Source organism: Cotesia glomerata, linkage group LG8, assembly GCF_020080835.1.
Source record: "Cotesia glomerata isolate CgM1 linkage group LG8, MPM_Cglom_v2.3, whole genome shotgun sequence".
Taxonomy (NCBI): Eukaryota; Metazoa; Arthropoda; class Insecta; order Hymenoptera; family Braconidae; genus Cotesia; species Cotesia glomerata.
In genome coordinates, this window is record NC_058165.1 from 9,978,659 (window position 1) to 10,006,128 (window position 27,470).

Genomic DNA, 27,470 nt, shown 5'->3' on the forward strand with positions numbered 1-27,470 from the left:
TTTTCACTGTTAAAAAAGTAATTGGTTATTGATAGAAGGGTCGTAAAACGTGACCAATTGAAGTTTAAGTAAATGGAAATTGTTATGAGTGACGAATAGTCGTACTATATTATTTACTGGAAATAAGTATCCACTTATTGACCATTACTGTAATTATTGTCAGAAGCCCAAAAAAAAGTTTTGCAAACTTTTTTTAATTTTCTGGAAAAAAATTCCTTCAGAAAAATAATTAAATAAAATTCAGAGCAGTTTGGAATGTTACGATTTTTGTATCCTTAAATAAAATTTTAGCTCGGAAAATTCAGAAACTAATTTTTACTTATAGCAGATACTTTAGTTTTAAATACTTTCAGTATTTTTGTCAGTGCAAATTTTGCACTTTACATGAGTCTTAAAATGACAAAAAAAATTGTCTTGATTCAAAAGGAAAATTTTGAACTAAGTAAAATTAACTGAAACCAAAAAAATTTCTTAATCCATAAATTTTTCTGCTTGATTCAATTCAATTTTTTTCCAAGTGTAGAAAACTTCGAAGGCTAAAATAAAAAAACAAAATGTTTCTGTGCTTGTGGTTAAATAGGGAAAATCATTACTTCAGTTTTCCATGTACCTTTTCCAATTTCTTCCTCAATTACTCTTCATTAATATTCATCACCAGTTTTTTTTTTTTGATTACTCAGGTCAATCTCGATTTTTTCTTATTAGTCACTCCTACTTTCACCTAAATCCAACCCGAAATTAGGTCTCTAAAATAATATTTCCCTATTAAATTGACCCAATAATTAATCCTAAAACCATCAGCAGAATCAATAATTAAACATACAAAATACAAAAACAATTTGCCTCTATTAAAATATCGAGAACAAGAACGAATATAATTTCCTGAGAAAAATCATAATTAATGAATAATAAATGCCTGGGTTAATTTTTGTTCTATCAAAGAGTAGCAAACGTCAGTACCCCTATTTGGGTATTCAACATACTCGTGATCCCTTTAACACCCCAACCCCTCGTTCCACTCCTCCATGTGGCGATGTGGTATACATATATATCTATAACAGGATATGTGGTATATATATATATATATATATATATATATATATATATATATATATATATATATATATATATATATATATATATATATGTAAAATATACATAAGTCATTCCGTAGTGGGTAGTGGCCTTGGCGTGGTCTATCGTAGCAGGGGCCGAGTCCAGTAGGGTGTAAAGTGTAAGGTGGCTCAAATCGAGCAGGGCCCAGTATATATTATATGTATGTATGTATCCTGATAACCTGAAGGTAGGGTAGCAGACCAGAGCAAACTCGAGTGCTGCTGGCACGCTTTCTCCTAACCTACTAACTAGAACAAGTTACAAGTGACCACCAGCTAGCTGACCAGCTACTACATCAGTTCTCAATTGAGCATCCAACAGTCTACAGCTCGACTTTTCTGTCGCTAGCCACTTAGTCTTGCCCTCGTGACCAACAAATCCGAAAACAGGTCGTTGCGTGTCCAAATATTACTCCATTATTTTACTTTATTTCACTCGGTTTTTATTTACAAGTTGAGTTTCAACCCAAGTGCTAATTTATAAACAAATTTACGGGCTTTTAGTTTTTTAGTGATGGCTAAAATTTAACCGTGATTGACCATCAGATCGAATCTAGTGATCGTGGTCTTCATTCAGTCAGACAACTCGGTCAAGAATGTGACCGATGATTTTGTAAAGTGATCGGGCTAGTGATTCCTTGATGTGATTAATTTAAATCAAAGTGATTGTGGACAGATGTATAAAAATTTGTATTTTTAAATAAAATTTTATAAATTATTCACCATTGAGTCGCCAAGCTGTTCGTACCGTTCGGACTTTGGCCGCGAGCCGGAAACGCCCGAGTCGACGGAAGAAGATTCTGTGATTGATTTCGAGAGAAATTTTAGAAGATTTAGCACTACGACCCAAAGCACATCCTGCTGGAACGGGTGTGATAGTTTTGTTGTGTTGATGAGCGACTCTTTTGAGGTCATTTCGCTGCCGGCCGATATGCTCCAGGTGCTTCTTTTTATTTTAAGAATTTTTTTTTTTTTTTTTTTTTTTTTTTTTTTTTTCAAGAACTTTAACGAGAAGCAAAGAATCATTCAGTATTAGTGATTATAATGTACAGTTTTATAATTTACAATTATAACTTTCAATTATAGAAAGACTTTTTTTTTCAAATTAGAAGCACATAAACAAAAAAAATTATTGGCTCGAAAATAAATTTGCTTGACTTAAGAAAATATTTAGGAAGAAAAAATTCATCTTGGATTTTCTTCCAAGAAAATTTCCTGCTCCAAAATAACTTCGGTTTTTCTTATAATTTTCTTAGTTCAAGCAAACTTTTTTGTCATTTATATTACAGACGTGAGAAATAACGTAAAAAACATTTCAATCGCGAGTTAAAACAAATATTGCAAACACGCGGATTGAGATACGAGCTTCAGGGTATAAATTAAAATTTTCACTATAGATATGGTGAAAAATTAATTAATTTAAAAAATAGTCCAATAAAATAGAATTTTTAAAAAGAACAAAGTATCCAAAACTATGAAAAAATAAGTATCCAAAGTCTATAAATAAATAGGTCACAAAAATGACAGATCACAATTTTTTAATAACCTTTCCATATTAATATAAGGGAGGGTGAGGAAAAGCGGAGTATTATCGTAGTATAACGCGTATCAATGTACATTTTTCTCCCCTTTAAATTCTATTTTTACTAGAAGTTAATATTATTTTCTTCGCCGTTGAAATTATTTACATTAAAACTTCCAGTTTTATTACAGTAAAATTTTAAAAATCACTGAAAACATAAATTAGTACTTATATAATTTGACTTTAGATATTATATGTAGACAGTTTACATTTTTATATTAGTTTTGAAATATTCTTAACTTTTCGCGATACTTGAGAACGTATCAACCAATTGAAATGCGCAATACGGCATTTTAAAGAGTTTATTGAGATTTAAATCTGATTAAATTTAAAAGTCAATTGAGCAAGCTATTTCAAAGTTCTTTTTTAAATAAGTTTAAAACTACGTTGAATGCCGTCATGAAAACTACAATCAAACGATACATTTAAAAGATATTGTAGTTTAACAATTCCAAAAGAATTTTGTGAACATTAGCAGATGTAAGAGCTTGAAAATATAAAAAAATCAACTAATTGGTAAATTTTCGAGTGATGTAATTTTAAGGGTCAGTTTTTCAATCCGAGATAAAATTTTATCTGATACCAATAAATATCTATATATTTCATGTTTATAGATATACTGGCAATGATAGTTTTATCCTGGATAAAATTTTATCGCGGATTGAAAAACTAGCCCTAAATATAGCGAGAAATTTTAGGGGTGGCCTGTAGCCTCAACAATTTTTCACATTTTTTACGGAAAAATGAATGATTATTGCATTATAATAACCAAAGAGGGGAAAGATGATAGTTTTGTAAATTATCAATTTAATAATTTAATTTTATAAACATATTTTTTTATGTATCATTTCTGAAAGTGAGAATATTTAAGTATTTTTTCTATCAATCAATTAATGACAAACGATATGTTCAAATATGTATTCATTAAATTAATAAAAAATAATTATTTATTTATCACAGCCGGCGAGCTACGGGAAAAAGGGCAATACGTGGTACACTGCACCAGGTGGTGGTAGTAGAGGCGGTGCAGGAGGTGGATGGCAAAGTAGACCCCCCGCGGTAGCGAGTCTTAGCAGAAAAGCTTCTATCACTGAAGAAGCACCTCCCCCAGGCGGTGGAAAACCTTCATCTGGCCGAGTGATTCGCATCGTCAACAATCTCGACCATACGGTTCAGGTAACTTTATTATTATTACATACTTATGTCTCTAACATTAATTATATTAGTGAATATTTACTTACAAGTAAAAAATTTTTCGTCATTGCGTAAAATTTTTAACATTTTAGTGTGTTAATTGATTCTTTTTTCAACACTTTAAAATATTATTCAATACTTTAGTAATACTTGTTTAATGTTAGTTTAACACAGCTGTTTTACTCTTAACATATAGAGCTGTGTTACTTTATCGTTACAAAAGGTTTGTGTTGATTTAACACTAAGTTTGTATAAAAAAGTCATCAACAAAAATTTTTGTTTTAAATTTGATGAAAAATTTATTACTGTGTATTTTTAATTACAATCTTACACTGATAAAAAAAGTTACCTTGATTTAAGAAAAAAATCTTGAAGCAGGAATACCATTTTGAATAACATAATGTTTTTGAGTCAAGAGAAAAAATTCTTGAGAAAAAATTATTTTCTTGGCTCAAGAAAATCATTTTCTTTAAGAAATTAACTTGATTAAAGTTTTTTTTCTCTTGAATCAAGTTAAGGAGGTTCGAGCGTAACTTATGAATCGAAATATCTTAATATCTTAATTTAAAATAATTTGAACAATTTAATAATTAATGATTTTTACTTATTTAATAAAATAAAGTAATGAAATGACTTTCGTATTTATTACTTGCCGGATAAAATAAACAAGTTTGGCAACAGCGCGTTTGATTATACCCATTACAGAAACGTGGATGAGTGTGTGAGTTAAATATTTTTCTCTCTGTAATTATATTTCTATCCTTTTCTTTTTTCTCAGCTGTTGACGTGACGTTGCCAAATTTTTATTCGAATAAATAGCTGATGATAAACGAGTCAAAAACATAAAATTTAACTTTAAATATTTCAAAAATTATGTCGGTAATGTATTATTATTATTAAATTTTTTCATATTTTACAATAATCTAAATTTCTTGTGTATAGTTTTTTATTCGTTAGTTGGGAGGTTAATATTGAAAAAAATAATTAAAGTCTCGACTAAAGTTTGTCCGCCGTAAGAGCCCGTGTATAAGGAGATAAAAAATGTGATTTTTTAAATTTAATATCTAAGTAACTAAACGATGAATCTCTAAAATTTTAGGATTAGATAAATAATGTATTTATTTATACGTATACTTAATTTCAAAGCCCAAAGTTGGAAATTATTTTTCACATTAGATTTGTTCGAACCTCCTTAACTTATTCATCAGCGTACCTTTACAGTTATATTACCTTAACAAAAAAATTTGACAGTATTTACACTTATCCTTATTAATAAAACTGTGTTAGTGTCGTGTGTTGTTGAACTTGCGGACATCACAACCCTTCGAAGAAGTCCTTGAAGACTTAGGCCAGGTGTTGAAAATGAACGGGGCCAAGAGAATGTTTACAGTCTCGGGACAAGAGGTCAGTTTAATTTCCATCTTATTGTGTAAATGTAATTGTAATTAATGTATATATGTATGTACGTGTGAATGTAGAACTAAATCGAAGGACAATGTGTGCCAGATCGTCTATTACAAAAAGGTGTTTCTAATGGAGACATAGCATCCAAAGTAGTGTAAATACATAATTAGTCAGCCAGACTACTTTTTCTTCTTGATATAAGATACCAGATTCTAGATTTTAGATTCTAGATTGTGGGTTAGACACAACTTCAATATATCTTTTCAATTTAAGTATGCATGGATTATTCTAAACATTAAAAATTTTTTTTAGTATAAATATGGTCAATTTAAAAAAAATTTTTTTTTTTTCGAAGAAGTTTGAATGAATCTTATGAAAAAAAAATTTTTTTCCAACTTTTAGATTTTAAACTTTTGTATATCTTCCGAAAATATTCACCCATTTTATTTCTGAATTTTGAGTTCCGCTTTTAACAGGAGTTGTTTTTGGGCATTTCCTGAGATATTTTGAGCGTAAGGGATTTATTTGATTTTCATATAATTTTTCAACAGGAGTTTTGTTTGGCCAAATTTTGAAATTTTGAAATTTCAGCAAAAATGCCTTAACAAAACTCACACAGTAAAAAATTTTTCGTGTAGAATAAACACTAAAACATTTTAGTGTATAGAATTTAACATTTTAGTATGTTGATTCAACACAATAGAGTGTTGATTCAACACAAATTGTGTAAAAAAAGTCAACACAAATTTTTGTGTTAAATTTGACGAAATATTTTTTACTGTGCATGTTAAAAAATTCTATGATAATCAAATAAATCCCTTACGCTCAAAATCTTAGGAAATGCCCAAACACAACTCCTGTTAAAAGTGGAACTCAAAATTTCAATTTTAAGAGGTCCATCACGGAATTTGAATTTTGGCACACCCTAATAAACACAATTAAAGAGTTTTTAATTAAAAATTTAAAATATAATACTAAGTGGAAATTTTGGAAAATTGTAAATTTACATACTTAGTAATTGAAAATCATTTTCAATGCTTATTGTAAGAATAATAAATAATAACTTACAGTTATATGAAAATAACTAATTTCCTCACACAAGTATTGATAGTGCAATAACAATAAAAATGTTATATGAAGAAGAATACATCAGTCAGCTATACTGAAGAGTCCGATAGTATATTGGGAGAAAATTCCAAACTATTCACTGAATAATTTGTGAACATTAAAGAGTTAAAGCGTAAATTCAAATAACCAGAATTTCTTACATCAAGAATTGTATGATTTTTTAATTCAAAAGTGATTTTTCATCATTTTTTAACAAAGTAGATGATACATCATGATTAAATTTTTTAAATCAATTAAATATTTATCATATGTAATATAAATGAAATTTAAATTTATAAAATTTATAAAACCCCATTTTGTATGTACCAATGATTACTCCCGAACGAATTGATATTTCGAGACCAGGCTTTATTTATTAGTTTAAGAATTTGATGAACTGGTGCCGTACTTCATATCAGTAGCCTAGTTTACTTATTTTTTTTTTTTAATTGAATTTTTATTAAAAAATTCACTATGATCCACACGTACAAAAACAAACAAACTTTTTTCATTTTTCTCTCTCTCTCATTGATTAAGAAAAAAGTTAATGATTAAGTGAATGATTGAAAATGACAAAAAGATTCCTCACAGGATGAGGAACGAGATGGTAATTACTCATGTGTTGACGGCAATACATCACTGTAAAGCCATTCAAATCACACCCCTTAAAGGTATGAAAGTTGTATTACTTCTTCCCCGGTAAGGAGCCATCTCCCCGAGGCTGTTGAGTTCAATTCGTTAGAGTACTCTATTTACTCGTAATTGAAGACGTCAATCGCATTGTCAAGCCTTTACAGGTTTCCAACCATGACTTATTGGACCGCCTTAAGAGTCCATGTAGTTAATTCTTAAATATTAAAACTGCCCTATGCATAAGCTCTTGCGAGAAAGTTCTACTATGGCGCCATCTATCTTTGTCAATGGCCAATACAATAACCATTAGGTTGTGCAATATTTGCTTAATAAAACTCAACATACTTATTCTATGCACGATTATGAAGGTCAAGCTTAAATTTGAGCTGAATCGGACAATTAGTTTAGAAATTACAGCATTTCAAAATTTTCAAAATTCGAAAATTCCATATTTTTACTGCTTTTCTTTCAAACAGCTTTTGAACGCGTCGAGATATTCGAATTCTGTAAGATGCATCTGAAAGCTGAAAAAATAAGCTTCAATTTACATGTTTATATGTATTTCTAGATAAAAAATATCTGTTTCGGGTCCATTTTCATGAAATTTTACTATTGCAGTCGTTTCGTTTGGCTTGATGGTTATAATTTAATATTAAATAGAAACATTTTCAATAAGTTGATATTAGAATCCATAGATTCGGTAGTATTTGGCGCCAAGTTCCGTTTCTACTTCCTGAATTCACACTATTGTTTTAACAAAACCAGCAAATGTTTATTTTGAACAAAATTAGTTCTAAATAGTTTTAAATTAATTATTGAATTTTTTCTCAATTAATGAATTAAGTTACATATTATTATTAATATCATTTTACAAAAAATAAATTTTCATTATTTGAGAAATCTACTTCTATTTCGGCTGCCAAATGGCCTTTTTAGTAGATTTCATAGAAATCTAACTATTGCATTGGTCCTCATGACGGAAGTTTTGAAAAATTTTACTATATTTCGACTCAGCTCGTCAAGCGGATTCAGAAAACGCATATAGTTCAAAAGTTTATATATATACGATATAATCGGCATTGTCTCTTTTCTAACTCCCGTAATTCTATACGGATCTCAATAAAACGTAACATACTTATTCTTAGGACGATTTCCGAGGTTAAGTTCTAAGATGAGCCAAATCTGTCGATTAGTTTAGAAATGAAAGCAATTCAAAAATTTTCAAAAATCACAAAAAATTTTCGCTTTTACTTTATTTCCGTGCAATAACAATGGACCGCGACATCTTATCGGATTTCTGTAAATTGCATTTGGAAACTTATTTATTACACGGAGAGAAATGGATGGTAGATACCACTATACCAGTATGGGCGAGAACGCCATACAGTATGGTATCGAAGATTTTTCTCCATTATTAAATTGTACACATAGATGATTCGACCATTGCGGGAATGGTAACATTGGCGATAGTTATCACGGATGCCGCAATGCTTGTATGGCCGTCAGGCCCATACTGGCTTGCCGTATGTACAATTCTTTTGGCAGGTAGACCTAGCCAATATTGTGATATTAGCTACAACACCATTGGAGTAACAACAATGTTTATTTAATTATAGACGAAGGTTATGTCCGAAATATATTATATAAATGAAAAATGATAATAATTATTTCATGACATGATTGTTTTTTTTTTTTTTTTATTTTTACTCTGATATGAATTGGTTTAAACCAATCCCTGGCGAAACTAGAAATAGAACTCTTTTTTTGGATTGAAAAGTATTGAGAAATATTCAAAGTTTTGAATCCACTTTAATATTTATCAATCCCTGGGGTGACCAGAAATAATTTTTTTTTTATAGATTGAAACGTATTAAAAAAAATAGAAAATTTTCTATACAATCCAATATTTCTTAATATCCTCTATGACCAAAATTTCACAAATTATTTATGGATTAAAAAATATTGATAAAGATTTATTTTGTGAATTTGCCGAAAAAATCGACGGATTGGATATATTGAAAAGTATTGAAATTCCAACATTTTCAATACGTTTCAATACTTTTTTTTTAATCAGGGTTTAGTGAAGAAAAATAACAACAATAATCAATTAAAAAATTACAAGAAGTTATGTCTGTCTTATTAAAAATATGAAAGAGATTATTTAAAAAAAATTTATTCTAATTAAAAAAATAAAATTTTTTCAAAAAACCAATTATCTTAAAATTTATAATTCAAAAACTATATTTATTAATTTATTAGAGTCGATTTGTTTTATTCAATTAAAATAAAATTGCAAGTGTCAATAACTAGGCCAGTGTCAGTAACTGGGTCTTTTACTTTGTATACACTGATAGGACAATTATTTAATTTATTAAATTTTAATGAATATTTTTTAACACAATAAATATTTATTTGGGAGGAAAGTACATTTATGAATAGTTAGTAAGTATTTATTAATAGTTAACAAATATTTATTGAAAGTTAATAAATATTTTATTGAGTGAATTTGTTTCACTTGCAATGTCATATGATATGAAGATTGCTTATAAACAAAAATCATCTTTATAAATTATTTGCATTAATTATACTAACGTTTATTATAAAATACCAAATTCTATCACAGCTCATAATTATCTTTTATATTTTTAAATATTGAAATCGTTAATTTATTTAGTGAATTGAATTATTATCATGTATTTCAGCTATAGAATTATAAAAAATGTCAAAAGAAAATTGCTATTTTTGCTTTTTATTTTAAATAAATATTTGTTAACAGTTAACAAATATTAATTAACCATTGATAAATATTTATTAACTGTTAACAAATATTCATTAACATTTAATAAATCGTATTTAATAAATAATTTATTAACTTTTAATAAATATTTATTAAATCCTATGATGTTAAAAAATCATTTATTAACAGTGTAGTTTTGGTGGTAACACAAGAGTTTAATTGCTTAACACGCCAAAAATTATAGCGGGAACCGCTAGTACCATTGCGTCATCAGCAATGTAGTATGGGTCTCAGGACCATACTGTCTTGCCAAGCCTACTATGCATACGTGTAAAAAATACAATAGCACCATTACTATACTACATAGTAAATAACGCCATACTTATGGGACTCGTTACAATACTGAATTGCAATATTACACATACTATTTTAGTATCGGTCTGGAGACCATACTAACATTGTGTTAAACGCCATCCATTTCTCTCCGTGTAAGAAAGGTATTTTTTCTTTGACCGTCGTAGGGGAGAGTGGGGCAAGAAGGCCCACCTAAGCCGGTTTTTATTTTTTGTGGCTTTTTACTATCAAGTGGATTTACTCTCGTCCAACTTTGACTCAATTCACCGGAATTTTTCCAAAGTTCCAAAAAAAATTTTTTTTTTTTTGGGGTAAGATGGCCCACCTCCAAAAAATGATGAAAAAAAAATTTTTTTTTTTATGGCAAAGTTGTTTCTCATGTCAAAAATGTTTTTATTTCTCTCCTGGACAGCTGCATTCACTTTTATATTACTCAGAAAAACTATTGTTAACATAATACCAATCGTTCCCCTACTTTTACAGAAAAAAAATTGAGTGAAATGATTTTTCATACAAACCTATTACCAAGTACAGTACCGATAATTACATTTGTGAATATTGTGAGGATTAATTTATATTAACTCTAAATGATATATCTCCCTCCCATAGGGAGTTGCGGGGGTGAATGTCAACAGATGGACATACCATCTTCCCTCATGGTCGAGAGTTTCTTCTCTTTGCCTAAGTTCGATGGAAATCCATCAAACTTGAATACTAGTAAAGCTGGAAGCTTGTAGTATCTGTTCGGGTTATGAAGATGTTAATTAAGTGAAAGATAATGAAAGAAAATTTGAATAAGAGTAAAGATAAACTTTGAAAAATAAATGGGGCTGGTTGCCAAGCCATTCCATCGAACTTAGGCAAAGAGAGGAAACTCTCGACCATGAGGGAAGATGGTATGTCCATCTGTTGACTTGAATTAGATCCACTAGTCAATTGACCATAGGCAAGAAAAAAAACTTTAATCATTAATTATTTATTAAGCTTCAATTCGTATACTTATTTATTTTTCTAAATTAAATAGTTTAGGAATAATAGCAATTCAAAAATTTTCAAAAATCGCAAAAATTTTCACTTTTACCGTATTTCCGTGTAATTATAATTGAACGCGATATCTTATCAAAATTCTATAAATTGCATCTGAAAGCTTATTAAATAAGCTTTAATTTGTGTACCTCATTATCAGTCTAGGCCAAAAATTACCTACTTTCTCAAACAGATTTAATTAAATTTTACTTTTGCATTCGTTTTGACGTCATTGTTTATTTTTTAATTTATCTTTTTTCGTATGCAACCCTAGTAGTATTTTTTTTATTCATCATGAAATCTACTTCCATTTCGGCTGCCGAATGATCTCTTTTATAACAACTAAAAGTTATACAATTAAATTCACCAAATAATTATGTATTGATTCTATTAATTCAGCATTTAATTTTTAATCTACGGTGCCAATAAATCTTGCATTTATTCTTTCGGTGTGCACGTGCAATTAATTACATTGTTAAATTATTCCACGAGTATTATTCAAAACTTAATAACTAAAATTTTATTGAATTGTGATGTTAAATTTAAGGTGAAGTTATTTAATAATAAAAGGCTGATAACAACGAAGCAGCTAAATTCTTAGTTGACCTTGATTGTTCGTATTAAACTTTCCTTAATTAATCAATTGATTGAGCAACATTCACATTCTGCTGATTGTTAAACATATCGCATTCAAAAATTATCTCTGGTAGAACCTAAAGAAGTACGATTTTTTGAAGTATTTAAAATTTTTTAATTGCGGTCATTTTTAAACTAACAAAACGATTCTGCTCATCTTTGAACTTGACCTCGAGAATTGTCCAAGGAATATCCATGTTGTTTCATCAGGGTTAAATAAGAGATGTAGGTGTTATTATCGTCTTTTGAAACATGTATTTTCTAAAACAGCTAAATTTTTTAAAAGTTTCGTCATGAGGTTAGCTGCAATACACTAGTCACAAAAATTAAAAGATATAAAAAAAATTCTAAATTTTCCGGTGATTTTCAACGAGCTGTAGCTCCGAGAAAAATGATCGTACAGCAAAAAAAAAAAAAGCAAATTGTAGTTCTAAGTGTCTAGTTTTCAGATACGACTATGAAAATTTTTTATCATGTTTGGGTCTGGAGAAATCCTAAAGAAACTACAAAAAAAAAAAAATTTTTTTCGTCTTAAAAAAAGTCTACGGGTTTCAAAATTTTTTTTTCCATGGTTTCACTCAAAATCCTCAATCAGATCACTGCAATTTTTTTTTTTCATAGTGCCATGAAACTTCAAATTTTTTGTTATCGCAAAAATCACAGGTATGAGCAATTTTTCGATTTTTATTCATTTTTTCAATGAAAAAAATTTTTTTTTCTCAAGTATCCTTATTTTCTCGATCAAAAAAATTGATTTTTTCAGAATTAAAAAAAAAAAATTAAATTTTTTTTTAACTTAATTTTTGTGACTAGTGTAGTTAGATTTTGATGAAATCTACTAAAAATGACTAATGCAAAAAAAAATCAATAGGAAATTCGCATTTTTATCGTTTATAGAATAATTAAGTTTTTTAACTTTTTTACACGCTTTTTATTAGCTTCACTTGTATGTCAGTTTGTCAGTTTGTCAGTTTGTCAGTTTGTCAGTTTGTCAGTTTGTCAGTTTGTCAGTTTGTCAGTTTGTCAGTTTGTCAGTTTGTCAGTTTGTCAGTTTGTCAGTATGTAACTCTCCTCCGCATAAAGAGACTACCATAATGATATTATTTAAATTTTGATTATTATCAACCTAGAACCCAGGTGATGACCTTCCTAGTCATCCTCTGATGACCACCCCGAAGTTATATCTCGAAACCAGGTGTTTTCCTCCGTAGGTTTTCATCGGGAATGGCACAGATAAACCCGTACATCAACCCGGAATCCTCTGATGACCATCCCGAAGTTATATCTCGAAACCAGGTGTTTTCCTCCGTAGGTTTTCATCGGGAATGGCACAGATAAACCCGTACATCAACCCGGAATCCTCTGATGACCATCCCGAAGTTATATTTCGATACCAGGTGTTTTCCTCCGTAGGTTTTCATCGGGAATGGCACAGATAAACCCGTACATCAACCCGGAATCCTCTGATGACCATCCCGAAGTTATATTTCGAAACCAGGTGTTTTCCTCTGTAGGTTTTTTACACGCTTTATATTAGCTTCACTTGTATGTCAGTTTGTTTGTTTGTCAGTTTGTCAGTATGTCAGTAACTCTCCGTGGGTAATCTGCGCGCCTGCGGCCTTCCTTGGTTCTGGTAGCCGTTTCTCAAGCTCGCTCTCCGAAATCGAACTCTGATTCCCCGTATTTATAATATTTATAAATAATTATTTTTTATTAGCTTCACTTGTATGTCAGTATGTCAGTATGTAACTCTCCGTGGGTAATTTGCGCGCCTGAATATTTTTGATAATCAACAAATAATAGTTTAAAAAAACTAAAAAATCACGCTTTTATAAATAAACCAAACTAAAAAGTAAAAAATAAATAATAGTTTAAAAAAACTAAAAACACGCTTTTTATAGAAAACCAAACTAAAAAATAGAAAATAAATTTAAATTAAGAATAGTGTTAAAAATTTCAATAAATATAAATTAATAATAGTGTAAATAAAAAAAATGTATTTTATTTTAAAAAAAGCGTGGGGTGCTTTTTAAGATATTATCAAAATGATAATCACTCTACTCATATCTGTCAATAAAATATTTATAACTATTGACACCATGCACCTCACGCTTTTTTTAAAATAAAATACATTTTTTTTATTTACACTATTATTAATTTATATTTATTGAAATTTTTAACACTATTCTTAATTTAAATTTATTTTCTATTTTTTAGTTTGGTTTTCTATAAAAAGCGTGTTTTTAGTTTTTTTAAACTATTATTTTTGATATTTGTTTTGGTTCAAAGACGTGATATTTAATGGAAAAAAAAAAAAAAAAAAAAAAATATGCAAAATATTTCATCGATTTTTATTACTCATACATTAGTTTTATAAATCAAACTAATACATAAGTATCAAAAAAAAAAAATAATAATAAATTATGTTTAATTATATTTTTCCTTCTGAAATAATTTAATAGTTGACTTGGCGAAAGTTTATCAGTTATTTATGCAAATTAAAGAAGACGCGGCAACGGCATCGTCCTTATACAAAAACAGTTTGAATAATGTTATTCATAAATATGCATGTGGCCCTTGGTTTAACGTTTAGAGGTGGAATAGAAATACGTATATGTATATGTATATCAATATACGGATGGAATAGAGTGAAAAGCAAAACCGAGGCGTGACGAGCAAGACTCTCAATCGGGGTCGACTACTTTACTCGTTTATACCTGAACGAGAATGAAACTAGATGGAATAAGGTCGCGGCCTGACAAAACCCGAGTAATCTAATCAGCGCAATTGTAGGATTTAGCCAACTATAACCTATTATATTACTATTATATTAGCAATCCTTATCGTTATATTGTTATTGCCTACATTATTACTGTGTGGAATATTATAAAACTCATTATTGTCGTTCACATAATGCGTGTTTTTAATATAAATCATTGTTATTATTGTGATATATTATTATAATTCTATCAAAAAGCTATTAATTTGTAATGAGTTTCTTTTCACATTTATCTAGATCTTTATGAAATCACCTTTTGATATTAGTATTAGTTATTAGATTTCAGTGTCTGATAGAATAGGGAGAGTGAATTTCTTTCTGTTTCCTGGCGTATAAAGCGATAATATAATAAGAACGAGACATTCTTTGAGTGGGTAGTTCGTTAATATTTTTTGATTTATTGAACAGGTATATTATATACCCCTACGTGATGCACTTTTTGGTAGTTATATATTAGTAATAAAATGATAATGAATTTTTAATATTTTTGGCTGTAATGGATCATGTAAATATTAGGTTGATTATTCGAGATGTAAATACTCTGATAGTACTCTGGTATAGTAATGAAAAAATAAAAGAGAAGAAAGATAAAAAGGTCAGAGCTTCATCTAGCTTTTAGGTCATAAATATGAATTACAAATTGGTCAATTTCTGGCCAGTCGATTGAAAACTTCCAGTTGTTTTTTTAAGTCATTTCTTATAATATTTAAAAAAATTTTCCTACCTTGAGACCGACTCATCAAATTTAAAAGCTATTGTAAAAATTTAAAAACCGTTTTTTGTTCTAAAACCAGATAGTTTATTTCAGTTACAGAAATTTTTGATGCAACTAAAGATTATTTTAGTTTTAAACTGACCTACGAATTCAAAATTTCAAGGGTAGTGTTTTTTTGAATTTCCAATAAATCGTATATAATACAATAAAAATATGTACTTAAATGATTAAAATATTATTTAACTTTAAATAGAAGTATAGCATTGCCAGAAAAATAAATTTTACTTTTCAAATAAATACACTAAAACAAAAAAAAATTATTTCATTCAATAAAAGTTGATCAATAAATAAGGTTGACTAGAAAAAGTAACAATCTTGATTAAGAAAAATTGATTTAAATTGTGAATGATGATTCATAATTGCAGCTCATTAAACCAATTAATTTTTACTGTGTTATACAGATATATTCTACTCTTTCCTGGAATTTTCATGTCTCTAAAACGATAAGCGAAAGAAATTCTTCATTATATAATTGAAAGTTACGAAAAAGTATTTTTACAAAAGACATTAGGAAATTATTAATCTTAGCAACTATATTAGCAATTATTGATTATTGCTCAATAGTCCAAACAAACTTTACATTTTCAAATGACTAACAATTGCAACGTTCTTAAAACTCAACTATTCGCTTTATCTTTAATTTACAACGTGATGAGCACATAATTTCTTATTGACAAGAACTAGGCTGGTTATCTATTAGAAGTAGTCGGATTATCTATCCTGCGACTTTTATAAACTAGTACAATTAGGTAAATTTTGCTATTTACGTATACTGCTCATCGAAGATCTAGATATTACGGCGCTTTGAGAGATTAGAGGAAAAGAGAAGTAATGCGAACTTTAAAATGCCTAATTTTTCGACTACTTACTACGAGTTCTTTTTCGTTGCAATAGTTATTCGTCTCTTGGAAGAACTCTCAGCACATATTATAAATGCATTTAGAATTGAAGCCTTCAAGAATAAAATCTACGATCATTTATTTAAGGGGTTACATGGGTTTCCTCCGGGAAAAAATGACCTATTTTTAACAATTTTTTTTTTCATATAACAAATGAAATATTTAATTCAAACTTTTTAATGTCACAAAGATACATATTTATAATGGATTACTGAAATTTTTGAAAAAAAAATATTAAAAACTCTGCCACTGTAACGTCATTTCCGGTGAGTCCTCGGAAAAAAGATGCGTTCGCGTTGACAGCAGAATTCTTAGCAGGATCATTTGAAGTGAAAAAAAAAAGTACTTTAGTTGAGACTTCAAACTAGGACTTGGACGAAGGAAAAAAAAATAAAAATTGGATTTTTGGCAGAGGTTTTAAGTTGTAATTGAAAAAAAAAAAATCTCTCACCCTTGTAAATTATATCTCGCACGGAGAAAAGTAAACTGTAATATTCACTCGAATTCCGGTTAATTTTTATAGTTTCAAACAGTAAAGCGGACATCGGGGTGGCAAAAATATAAATATTACAGAACTTAATGTATAAAGTATGAAAGCCATAATGTATAATTTAATATCCAAAATAAGTGATTAGTAGCTGTCACTATAGTAAATAATGACTCTTTCATCTTAAAAAATTACAGTTTCAAACAGTAAAAATTGCCATTTCAATATATAGTCGATATTATGAGGAGAAGGGGAACTCAGATAAAAGAGAAGGGGGTCTCACTCTGGGAGAATTTAACATTTGAAACAGTAAATTATACTTTTAAAATATACATTTTACCAGTCTAAGCAAGTCAATAATTACAGTTTGATTTTTAGCGTTGCGTTTAAAATTTACCATTTTACTTTGTAAATATTGACGTTGCTTGTATTAGAAATTTACTAACTTTATTTTATACTTTTTACATATCATAAGATCATTTTTTAGCTACGAAATGATAAATATCAAAGTCTGAATTGTTAATTATTATACTTAAACATTTTAGACATTTACATAGCGAATATTACTGTTTGAAATAGTATTTTCTTCCATGTAAAGAGTAAATTGTAACGTTTAAATGATAAATATTATAAAGTGAATAGTAAAATCACGATTTTACTGTTTGAAATGGTAATTTTTAGCAGTTGATCATTACTTATTATAAATCGATTGTTATTTATTTATTACAGTTTACTTTTCTCCGTGCGGAGACCTGCCTAAAATTTCATCAAGATCGGTTGAGTAGTTCTCGAAAAATCTTGACAACCGTCTTTGAAAACACAGTTTTGAGAAAAACGCGTTTAAAGTTTTGAGTGATAATGAAACAACGCCTTGAGCACGCAACTTTTTAAAACTGTATCTCCAAAACTATATTACTTGGATCGACTTGAAACTTCAGGACAATATTCTAGAGATGTTGTTGAATTTAATAAGACAATAAAAAAAAATCAATTTTTTGAAGCCGTGAAATCCATGTAACCCCTTAAGGCGCTGCTTTAAGAAATTAGAGGAAAAGTTTGTTCTTTCTATTCCTTCTTATCAGTAAATTTACTCTTTATTTACCCTCATTAAAAATTGTTTCACTTATGGTCAATAAAATTAAGTTAATTAAAAAATATTGACGATTATGTCAGCTTATCCTGCACTTGTTGTTAATGTGTCATATCATATTATATAAGCTTATTCATAATCCATTAGATAAATATTGTATTTTATGAATTGCCATACTTGGCCTTGGCATAAAAATAAAGTATCTAGGGTAGAATACCGTTTTTGGCCACCTTAGCACCGTTTTTGGTCAGTTAACATTTGAATTAATTTATAAAAAATTATAATATTATAACCATATTTTTGTTGAGTTTTAAAAAATTTATATTAAAACAAATCAAGTTTGCAATGATTTATTAGTATAAATTCATTTCTATTGTTTATTTAAACAATAAATGGCCATAAACGGTACAGTGGCCACAAACGGTACTTCTACCCTATCTATTTCTTAAAAGTCGAGTTTGCTCTTTATAATTTAACATTTTGCTCTTTATAATTTAACCGAAAAATCTCATGTAAAATTAAATGCCCTGAACTCATGACTAATAATTGCACTAAAATTTTTAGGTCCGCAGCTTTTCACAATTAAGAAATGAATTTGCCGATGTGGACACATTTTACCTGGGAACTGGTGCATCGATGGGTATCAGCGGTGCATCAATGGTTACTTCATCTCCAGCTCGCAGATCGCGATCACGTGGACCGCCAACATTACAAATGACCGGAGCTAGTGAAGAAGTCGTTAGACAACGACGAGCACGTAGTAAAAGTCGTCCACGTGCGCTCTATGCCGCTGATTCTGAAGTTGTAAGGGTTAATGGTAAGAAATTATTAATAATTAGATTTAACTTGAAAATTTTTTAAAATAAATAAATAAATTTACCTTTTATTGAAGATTATAGTGTCGTCGAAGTATTGAGAGAAGAACCAGCTCGTGTCACAATAAGAGGACTAAGAAGATCGTTCTATCCCCCATCACATTTGCCACTAGTTGACAATTCGCCGCCGGACAAGAAACTTCAGCTCGAGTGGGTGTACGGCTACCGAGGCACTGACACCCGGAGAAATTTGTGGGTTTTGCCAAGTGGAGAGCTATTATACTACGTCGCAGCAGTTGCTGTGCTGTTTGATCGAGAAGAAAATACACAGCGCCATTATATTGGTCATACGGAAGATATTACTTGCATGGAGATTCATCCGAGCAGGGAACTTGTCGCTTCGGGTCAGCGAGCTGGAAGACATCGTAAAGCACAGCCGCATGTTCGTATTTGGTCGACGGAAACTCTTCTTACGCTTTATGTTTTTGGGATGACTGAATTCCAAATGGGCGTATCTGCTCTTGCATTTTCTCAACTTGTAAGTTTTTTTTGGTTATTATTTACGAGTGGGGTCAACCCCATTTTGGGTTATAACTAGGTGAAAAATTAACATTTTTCAATTTTTTTTTATTCTGCCTGTTTTTACGGTAGACGTATGATAAAAAATTAGGAAAACGATTGACCCTGAAGGCCATCCCCGCAACTTCCCGCTACTTTCATCATGAAGCGCTCAAAATTGTACTGATTACGTTTTTGAGCTCTTCGAGCTCAAAAAGATCATTTTCGTGTAATTTTGAGTTCTCCGAGCTCAAAAGTCTGATAGAAGTTTAATAAAACACTATTTTTTGAATTTTCAAACCGCAATAACTTTTGAATGAATAAACCGATTTTCACGCGCTTGGCGGCATTCGACGCAGTTTTTCGAATTCTATGATATACTTTTGAAAAACAATTTTTTTCGTCAACGATAACTCACGAATGAATCAACCGATTTTGACCGGCTTGGTAGCAATCGACGTGGTTTCTCGATGTTAAGAACTGATTAGTTTTTGGAATTGATCGGTCGAGCCGTTTAAAAGTTATTAAAAAAAAACCACATTTGAAAAAATTTTTTTTTGTAGTTTTTTTTAAGATTTCTCAAAATATACCGGTCCGAATCGGCCCAAATTATATTTAAAATCTAAGTTTAGTCAAACCCTTTCGAATGACACCAACCGCGATTAAATCGGGCCAACCGTTCAAAAGTTATGAGAGGTTTACACACACACACACACACACACACACACACACACACACACGTACATGCAGACATACGGACACCATTGCGGAGATAGTCAAGGAAGCTTCCTGAGACCTTAAAACGTCGAGATCTGATGGAAACTCGATTTTTGCAAAACGGGGTGAAAACAATAACTTCCCGATTTTTTAAAATCTTCGATTTTCTTAGTGGGAAGTTAAAAATGTTGTGATAGGAAAAAATAAAGATTTTGAGAGCTTTTTTGCCTTCAAAACTTGGAAAAAAAATTGGCTTTCATGTTTTTAGATAAAATTTCTATTTTATTGTTTTTTGATATATTTTTTAACTTCCTGCTAAGAAAATTGAAAATTTTAAAAAGTTTGGAAGTTATTGGTTTTACCCCGTTTTTTGAAAATTGAGTTTCCAACGGATGTTGAGGTTTTGAGGTTCTAGGAAGCTTCCTCGAATGTTTCCGCGATGATGTCCGTATGTCTGTATGTATGTGTGTGTGTGAATGGGTGTGTGGCCGTATGTAAACCTCTCATAACTTTTGAACGGCTCGACCGATTCAAAAGTATACAATTTTCCATAAGACGCGACCTCTACCTAAAAAGACGGAACTGTATGACGAAACACAGATACTCATGGACACTAAACACATGCATAGAAAAGGTAAGTGTATAAGTTGCCCACGGAGCGAATATCCGCCACAACATCATCATCGTCATCATCATCATCATCATCATCGTCGTCATCATCATCATCATCATCATCATCATCGCCATCATCATCATCAACATCATCATCATCATTATCATCATCATCATCGGCATCATCATCATCATCTTGACATTCATATATAACGTCATTAATTTTTCAACTGGGGGGCTTCGCCCTCCAACCCCCACAGGGGCTTCGCTCCTGGACCCCGTCTGAAAATATTCTAAGAAATTTAAATTTACTATAAATAGTTAAGTACAGGTAATAAATAGTCAAATTATGCATAGAATTAAACTATAATAATAGAAACATAATATCGCATGGATATACATGTTACCGAGTTATCGTTTGTTGAAAGAAAAACGTAAAAAGGGTTTTTTTTCGGAATTACTTTGAAATTCCTAGTTCGATCAACTGAAACTTAACGATTCTTTATGAGGCTTAAAAAACTGCGTCGAATGCTGCCAACCGCGTTAAAATCGTTTCATTCTCTAAAAGTTATTGCGGTTTGAAAACTCAAAAAATAGTGTTTTATTCAAACTGTTTTTTTTTTGCATCAGATGATTGAATGTAATGATACACGTAGTAGGACTGGGTGTGCGCGCAACGATAAAAAAAAAAAAAAAAGCCGGTTTTCACCCGCTTGTATCAACAATTTTATAATATTTTTGTTATAACGTTTTATATTTAATTGATATTTCATAATTTTTAATTTACATTAAAAAAATTAAATAATAACGAGTAATAATTTTATTAAATTAATATTTTTGTACAATCACAGTCAATTTTCCACCGTACTTGACTATCCCATCCATAAAGTCAACCGAGTAACTCTTACATCAAATCTATTCAAGCAGTCATTTGAAAAGCCGCTATCACCGGAAAATGATCTAAAAGAAAAATAAAAATTATAAGCAAAAAATTTCTTGGCTTTCAAAATTTGAATTAAAAAATCAAGAAACAGAATTATACATACCAGATGGAACGAAAGGGTGCGGACAGCCCACTACACTAAATATATCAAACCATTCTTGCGGAATGGGGCCGTAGACTCCGAGGCACATCATGTTAGAGGACGAATAAAATATGTAGTCGATCATCGCCTTGGATTCGTACGTGTAGTTTGTATACGGCATTATTTGCGGACTGCAGGCCGATGATAGCTTTAGCGGGTGGATAATTTTGGAACAACATTCTCCACCCATCATGGTCACGATCGCGTGAATGTAATCAAAACCCTGGAACTCAGGGAGAGAGTGATTCAGCGGCAGTTGACCCATTGACAGGAACTGAAATACCCCTATTAAAATATTTAATGTTAGTAGATAGATAGATAAGGGTTTTATTTGTATCACAATTATGTGTTTTACAAAGTTCTTAACAATAATGTTAAATTAAATAATTTTTAGAATATAAATTATTTTATATTTTGATTCTTAAACATATTTTTCCTTATAAGCTATAACTTTAAGACCACTTTATTTTATTATTATTATTACTATTTCCATCTTTGGTATTAGTCTTTGTTAACAAATCATATTTTTTAAAATGATTTTTCTGCCTGACCAGCATTTTTGTTAATTTCCTAATACCCTAATATTTTTATATTATTGCTCTAGCTGTACTTTTTTATATATTTCTTATTATTTTGATTATCACTTTTTGTTATCACAGACGCATCATTCCCCCCCCCCCCTTTTTTTTTGCTTTCTTTCACTATTTGTCCCCACTGCTCTCTTTTATTTTTATATTCCAAACTGACTCTCACACTCGCCGATCTCATCCCCTCCTTTTAGCTTCTTTTCCATCTCTCTTATTACACTACATAGCTTTTTACATATTTTTCCCTTCAGTGCCCGTACTATTTTTTCCCTCACACTATCTCCCTCGCTCATTTCTATCCATCCCTCTAATTCGTTTTTTACTACCGCGCTTAAACTGTCCTTCATCACTTCACAACTCATTATATGCTCGATGGTTTCATTTTCTTTTTTACACATTCTGCATTTCCATTCTTCCATACCAGCTTTCCCTGCTCTTGTCAGGTTTCCGCACCTGAACCTTGCCCATACTTCTTTCATTCCCCCGCTGATTTCTTTTTCATTCCAATATTCACTTCCCTCTTCCAGTAAAATTTCCTTGTACAATTCATTATATCTTGATTTGTTGATTTTTTCTACTTCTACTTCTCTCAGCTTTGCTCTATAACATTCTAGTCCAGTCTTGATTTTTTCTTCTATCTCTTCTGTCTCCTTTCTGTCGTATATCATTTTTATTATTTCTTCGCACTCCATTTCCTCTGCCAAACCCTTCATTTTTTTGCCCCATTTCGTCGGGTTTTTATTTATAACTCCTCTTACCTCTTCTCTCAGACATATCCTTGGCCATCTTTCCTCTTCCATTTTTGTTATTTCCATAATATATCGCCAGAATCTTTCGACTATTATCCATTTAATTTCTTCATCTCCTATTTCCCTTCTTATTATGTATTTCGGTGTATTTCTTGCTACTCCTAAAGTTGCCCTGTCCAGTTTATTTTGCAGGACTTCAATTTTTTTTACTTTCTCACATCCCCAGGTCTCTACTCCGTACATACATCGTGCTCTGACTAATGTACTGTACAAGTATCTTCGGTCTCTCATGTTATTTCTTTCCGTTCTTTTTATTAATCCCCAAGTTGCGTTTGCTACTCTGTTTGCTTTGTTCTTCATCTCCGTCATATGTTTCTCCGCACTGTTTTTTGTAGTAAATTTATATCCCAGGTATTTAAATTCATTAACCACTTCTAGTTTATCTTCTTTGTACTTCCAATTTTTCTCTATATTTTTTCCTCCGTTTCTGAAAATCATAATCTTCGTTTTCTCCGCATTTACTTTTAGTTTATTTTTGTCCACATATTTTTCAATTTCTCTTATCATCTCTTTCAATCCTTCCGCTGTGTTTGCTACTGCCGCTCCATCATCAGCATATATAATGTTAGTAATTGAACATAATAATTGCTATCAATAATAATTGGCCAAGCTTAGAGACTTACCAGAATCCATCAGTGAATTGAAATCACCGCAGAACAGCACTTTGATGTCTGAGAACTGAAGAGTTCTTCCACTGAAAGAGCTCCTCACGCTCTCTACCATGGAGACGATCTCTCTGGTCAACATCATGGATTGGATGGTTTTAACATCCGGATATTTCGGGTCCCAGTGTAAATGAGTATTTGCCACTACGACCAACTGCTCAACATGATTTTGATCAACTGGTGGTCCGTGAGTCCAGGCGGCTGCAGTGGTTTTTAACACTGCCAACAGCCCGATGTTATCACGACTCCAGACACGATTCAACATATCGGAAGAGTCGGCACGACTCTGCAGAGCCAAAGTTTGATATTCCACAAGCTTCGAACTGACAAAGGAAAATCTAAAGTGATAAAATATATTAGATAATGAAAATATTGAATTAATTTAAACATTAGATAATAATTCTAAAAATTTAGTACTCACTTATCAATCTTCCAAAAAGTGGCACATCCATCGACGAGTCTCCTCTTTGGCTCCGACATCGTCGACGCTCGTGACTTTGGAGCAAAGACTCCCTCGTACCCCATATTTTGGAGGTTGGGAAGAAAAAAGTCGCTGTATTGCTCCATCTCGACCTCCTGGAGGCAGATTATGTCATTGTTATATTGACAGATTTCGGACATCCCGTTCTGTCCTCGGACTTGTCAATCCAGGTACTCCTTCGGGCAATAACCGTACATTTTTGGAGTAGCGTAAGAGTTACTCAAAACGTTGTAGGTCATTACAGTGAAAACACATGAAGGTCGTGATTGTTCCAGTGGAGCCGTGGGAACCCATGGTTGTTGAGGTAGACAACATTCAGCTGCAAATTATAAATTCATGATTATATTATCATTTTAAAAATAGAATATAGGTATAAATTGAGAATAAAGTTTTGTTGTATCGGCTACGTCTCGGGCATCATGGCGCGGAGTGCAGAAATCTCAAACTTTCTGCCCTAGTGGTGTAATATACTAATTTCATCATACTGATGCCGAAAGTTCGATATTCGTTCCTATTTTGAGGGAAGAAAGAGCTACATTGCCATCCAGCTTGAAAATAAAATACATGAAAGTCTTGAAGTTAATCATAGGTCGAAACTCGCAAAAAACGGGCCATGATTCATTATTGGTTAAAATTAAGGCTCGCGCGTAGCGCACTATTCAAATTTCTAATAACATCAGAATGTAAATGTTTCTATTTATAGATTTTTTTTCGTTTGGTTGTAGTTAGATATTTTTTATTTTCAAATTTTTTTAATTACTCTGAATAGTAATGGCTATACAAATAAAAATAATAATCAATTGTTAGAATTTACACGAAAAAAAGTAAATTGTAAAATTCACTCGGATTCTGGTTAATTTTTATAGTTTCAAACAGTAAAGCGGACATCGGAGTGGCAAAAATATAAACATTACAGAACTTAATGTAGAGAGTGTAAAAGTCACAATTTATAATTTAATATCGAAGATACGTGATTAATAGCTGTCACTATTGGCAGGGTGCGAAGTATATGGTGGAGAGGGCTGGCGCTGACTACCACTTTTACGTGTAAATCTTATGGGGAGAGCATGATTTAACGCTAATGGCGGCCACTGGAACTAAATTACTCCGTTTGATTTAACATAGGAAAAGCATAAAAAATGAGAGCAGCACCATCGTGCACCTAGCCAATAGTAAATAACGAGTCTCTCATCTTCTGAGAGCCATATTAAAGCAAATTTTTAAGGGAGTTGGGAAAGAACGGATAGGGGAAAGGGGGGGACCTACTCAGTGGGAATTTTTCCGTAATTGAAAAAATAATCAGACAGCCCAGACTGGGAATCGAACCCAGATCTCTCGGTTACGCGCCAAGGGCTCTACCAGTTAAGCTATCCGAGACAAGTACTGAGTACTTTATTCAGTCACGTATATAAGACCCACCGAGCAAACAACGCCACCGTCCATCTTACGGTAAAGAGCCATATTAAAGCAAATTTTAAGGGAGTTGGGAAAGAACGGATAGGGGAAAGGGGGGGACCTACTCAGTGGGAATTTTTCCGTAATTGAAAAAATAATCAGACAGCCCAGACTGGGAATCGAACCCAGATCTCTCGGTTACGCGCCAAAAATTACAGTTTCAAACAGTAAAAATTGCCGTTTTAATATATAATCCATACTGTGAGGAGAAGGGGGTCTCACACTGGGAGAATTTAACATTTGAAACAGTAAAAATTCTATTCATATAATATATATTTTACCAGTCCAAGAAAGTCAATAATTATACTTTTCATTTTTAGCGTTGCGTTTAAAATTTACCATTTTACTTTGTAAATATTGACGTTGCTTGTATTAGAAATTTAGCAACTGTATTTTATACTTTTTACATATAATGCGATTATTTTTTAGGTACGAAATGACAAATATCAAAGTCAAAATTATTAATTATTATACTTTAATATTTTCGACATTCACACTGTGAATATTACTGTTTGAAATAGTATTTTCTTCCATGTAAAGAATAAATTGTAGCATTTAAATGATAAATATTACATACTGATTGTTAAAATCACGATTTTACTCTTTGAAATGGTAATTTTTAGCAGTTGATCATTACTCATAATGAATCGACTTTTATTTATTACAGTTTATACTTTTTTCTGTGTAACTAAGAGAAAAGTAAGGTAAAAGACCTAGTTATTGGCACTGGTCTAATTGTTTGACACTTTCAATTTTATTTGAATTAAAAAAAAAAAAATAAAATGTTCTCAAAAAATCGATTATCTTAAAATTTATAATTTAAAAATTATATTTATTAATTTATTAGAGTTGATTTAAAAAAAAAATGGATCAATTTAATTTAAAAAAAAAAAAAATTTAACAGGCGAGACCATCTTTTTCTCGCTTTGCTCTCACGGAGTTCAACGAAACTATCTCTGTCGCACTCCTAACAGCAGAGAAATTGCAGTTTCGATTGGTTTCACGAAACGAATGAAATTTTTGAAAAAAACGCTTTGTGGTGAAATAGTTTATTAAATTATCTATTATCTCTAAAAACGTTTTTTCAAAATTTCCATTCGTTTCGCTAAACCGATTGAAACTGCAATCACTGGTCTCACCTGTTAACATGGCCCTTCATGGGTTGACCCCACTCGTAAATAATTACCGTTATTTTGGTTTTAAATAGAACTAAGAGACCTAATTCTGGAAACTATGCAAGTTTATTTCTTAGACTATTTTTAGATTTTAATAATAAAAATTTACTAACATTTTTTTTAATGCTTAATTTTTTGAAAAAATTACTTGCTTCTCCTCACTACAATTTTTTTGGCAATTTATAATTTTTATTAAATCAAATAATGAAAACACAATTTTTTCTTGACCTGGGTCTTTTACTTTATTTAATTAAATTTATTACTTAAAACTTACTAATCAATATATTATTAAATAAACAGAACGGAGGAAGTTATGTTCTTGTCGTCGATTCTGGAAGAGAAGCTATATTATCTGTTTGGCAATGGCAATGGGGTCATCTTCTTGGAAAAGTTGCGGTAATTATTACAATTTTACCTTCATTAAATCTACTATTAAAATTTTATTCTTAAATTCTTCACTGACTATTAAATAATTATTTTTAATTTTAATCTTTCAGACTTTACAAGAAGATCTTACAGGTGCAGCATTCCATCCCTTAGATGACAATCTTTTAATCACTCACGGTCGAGGCCACTTGACATTTTGGAATCGCCGTAAGGACGGATTTTTCGAGAGAACTGATATCATAAAACCAGTAAGTATTTAGTCAGTTTAAAAAACTATTTTTTTAAATAATCTAAGAAAAAAACAAA

The 27,470-nt window shown here is 30.8% G+C and overlaps 1 protein-coding gene and 1 long non-coding RNA gene across 3 annotated transcripts in view; one reads left to right on the plus strand and one right to left on the minus strand.

The window, feature by feature from the left end:
• The window catches only part of LOC123270430 (echinoderm microtubule-associated protein-like CG42247), a 58,077-nt gene that overhangs the window by 24,595 nt on the left and 6,012 nt on the right, over positions 1–27,470 (plus strand). Inside the window, exons 1-7 of one of the 2 annotated variants that reach the window (XM_044736462.1) lie at positions 1,382–2,055; positions 3,658–3,873; positions 5,179–5,295; positions 18,383–18,635; positions 18,711–19,171; positions 27,078–27,173; positions 27,275–27,412. In XM_044736462.1, coding sequence (XP_044592397.1) covers positions 2,008–2,055; positions 3,658–3,873; positions 5,179–5,295; positions 18,383–18,635; positions 18,711–19,171; positions 27,078–27,173; positions 27,275–27,412 — 1,329 coding nt within the window. In that variant the 5' untranslated portion in view covers positions 1,382–2,007. Of the gene's footprint in view, positions 1–1,381; positions 2,056–3,657; positions 3,874–5,178; positions 5,296–18,382; positions 18,636–18,710; positions 19,172–27,077; positions 27,174–27,274; positions 27,413–27,470 lie in introns of those variants that run through there. The other variant, XM_044736461.1, reaches the window with a different exon arrangement.
• Positions 21,384–21,783, minus strand: LOC123270431. The gene is made up of 2 exons (XR_006510602.1): positions 21,567–21,783; positions 21,384–21,480 (listed from the first exon to the last, which is right to left on the minus strand). It is a non-coding gene; the product is annotated as an uncharacterized LOC123270431 (long non-coding RNA).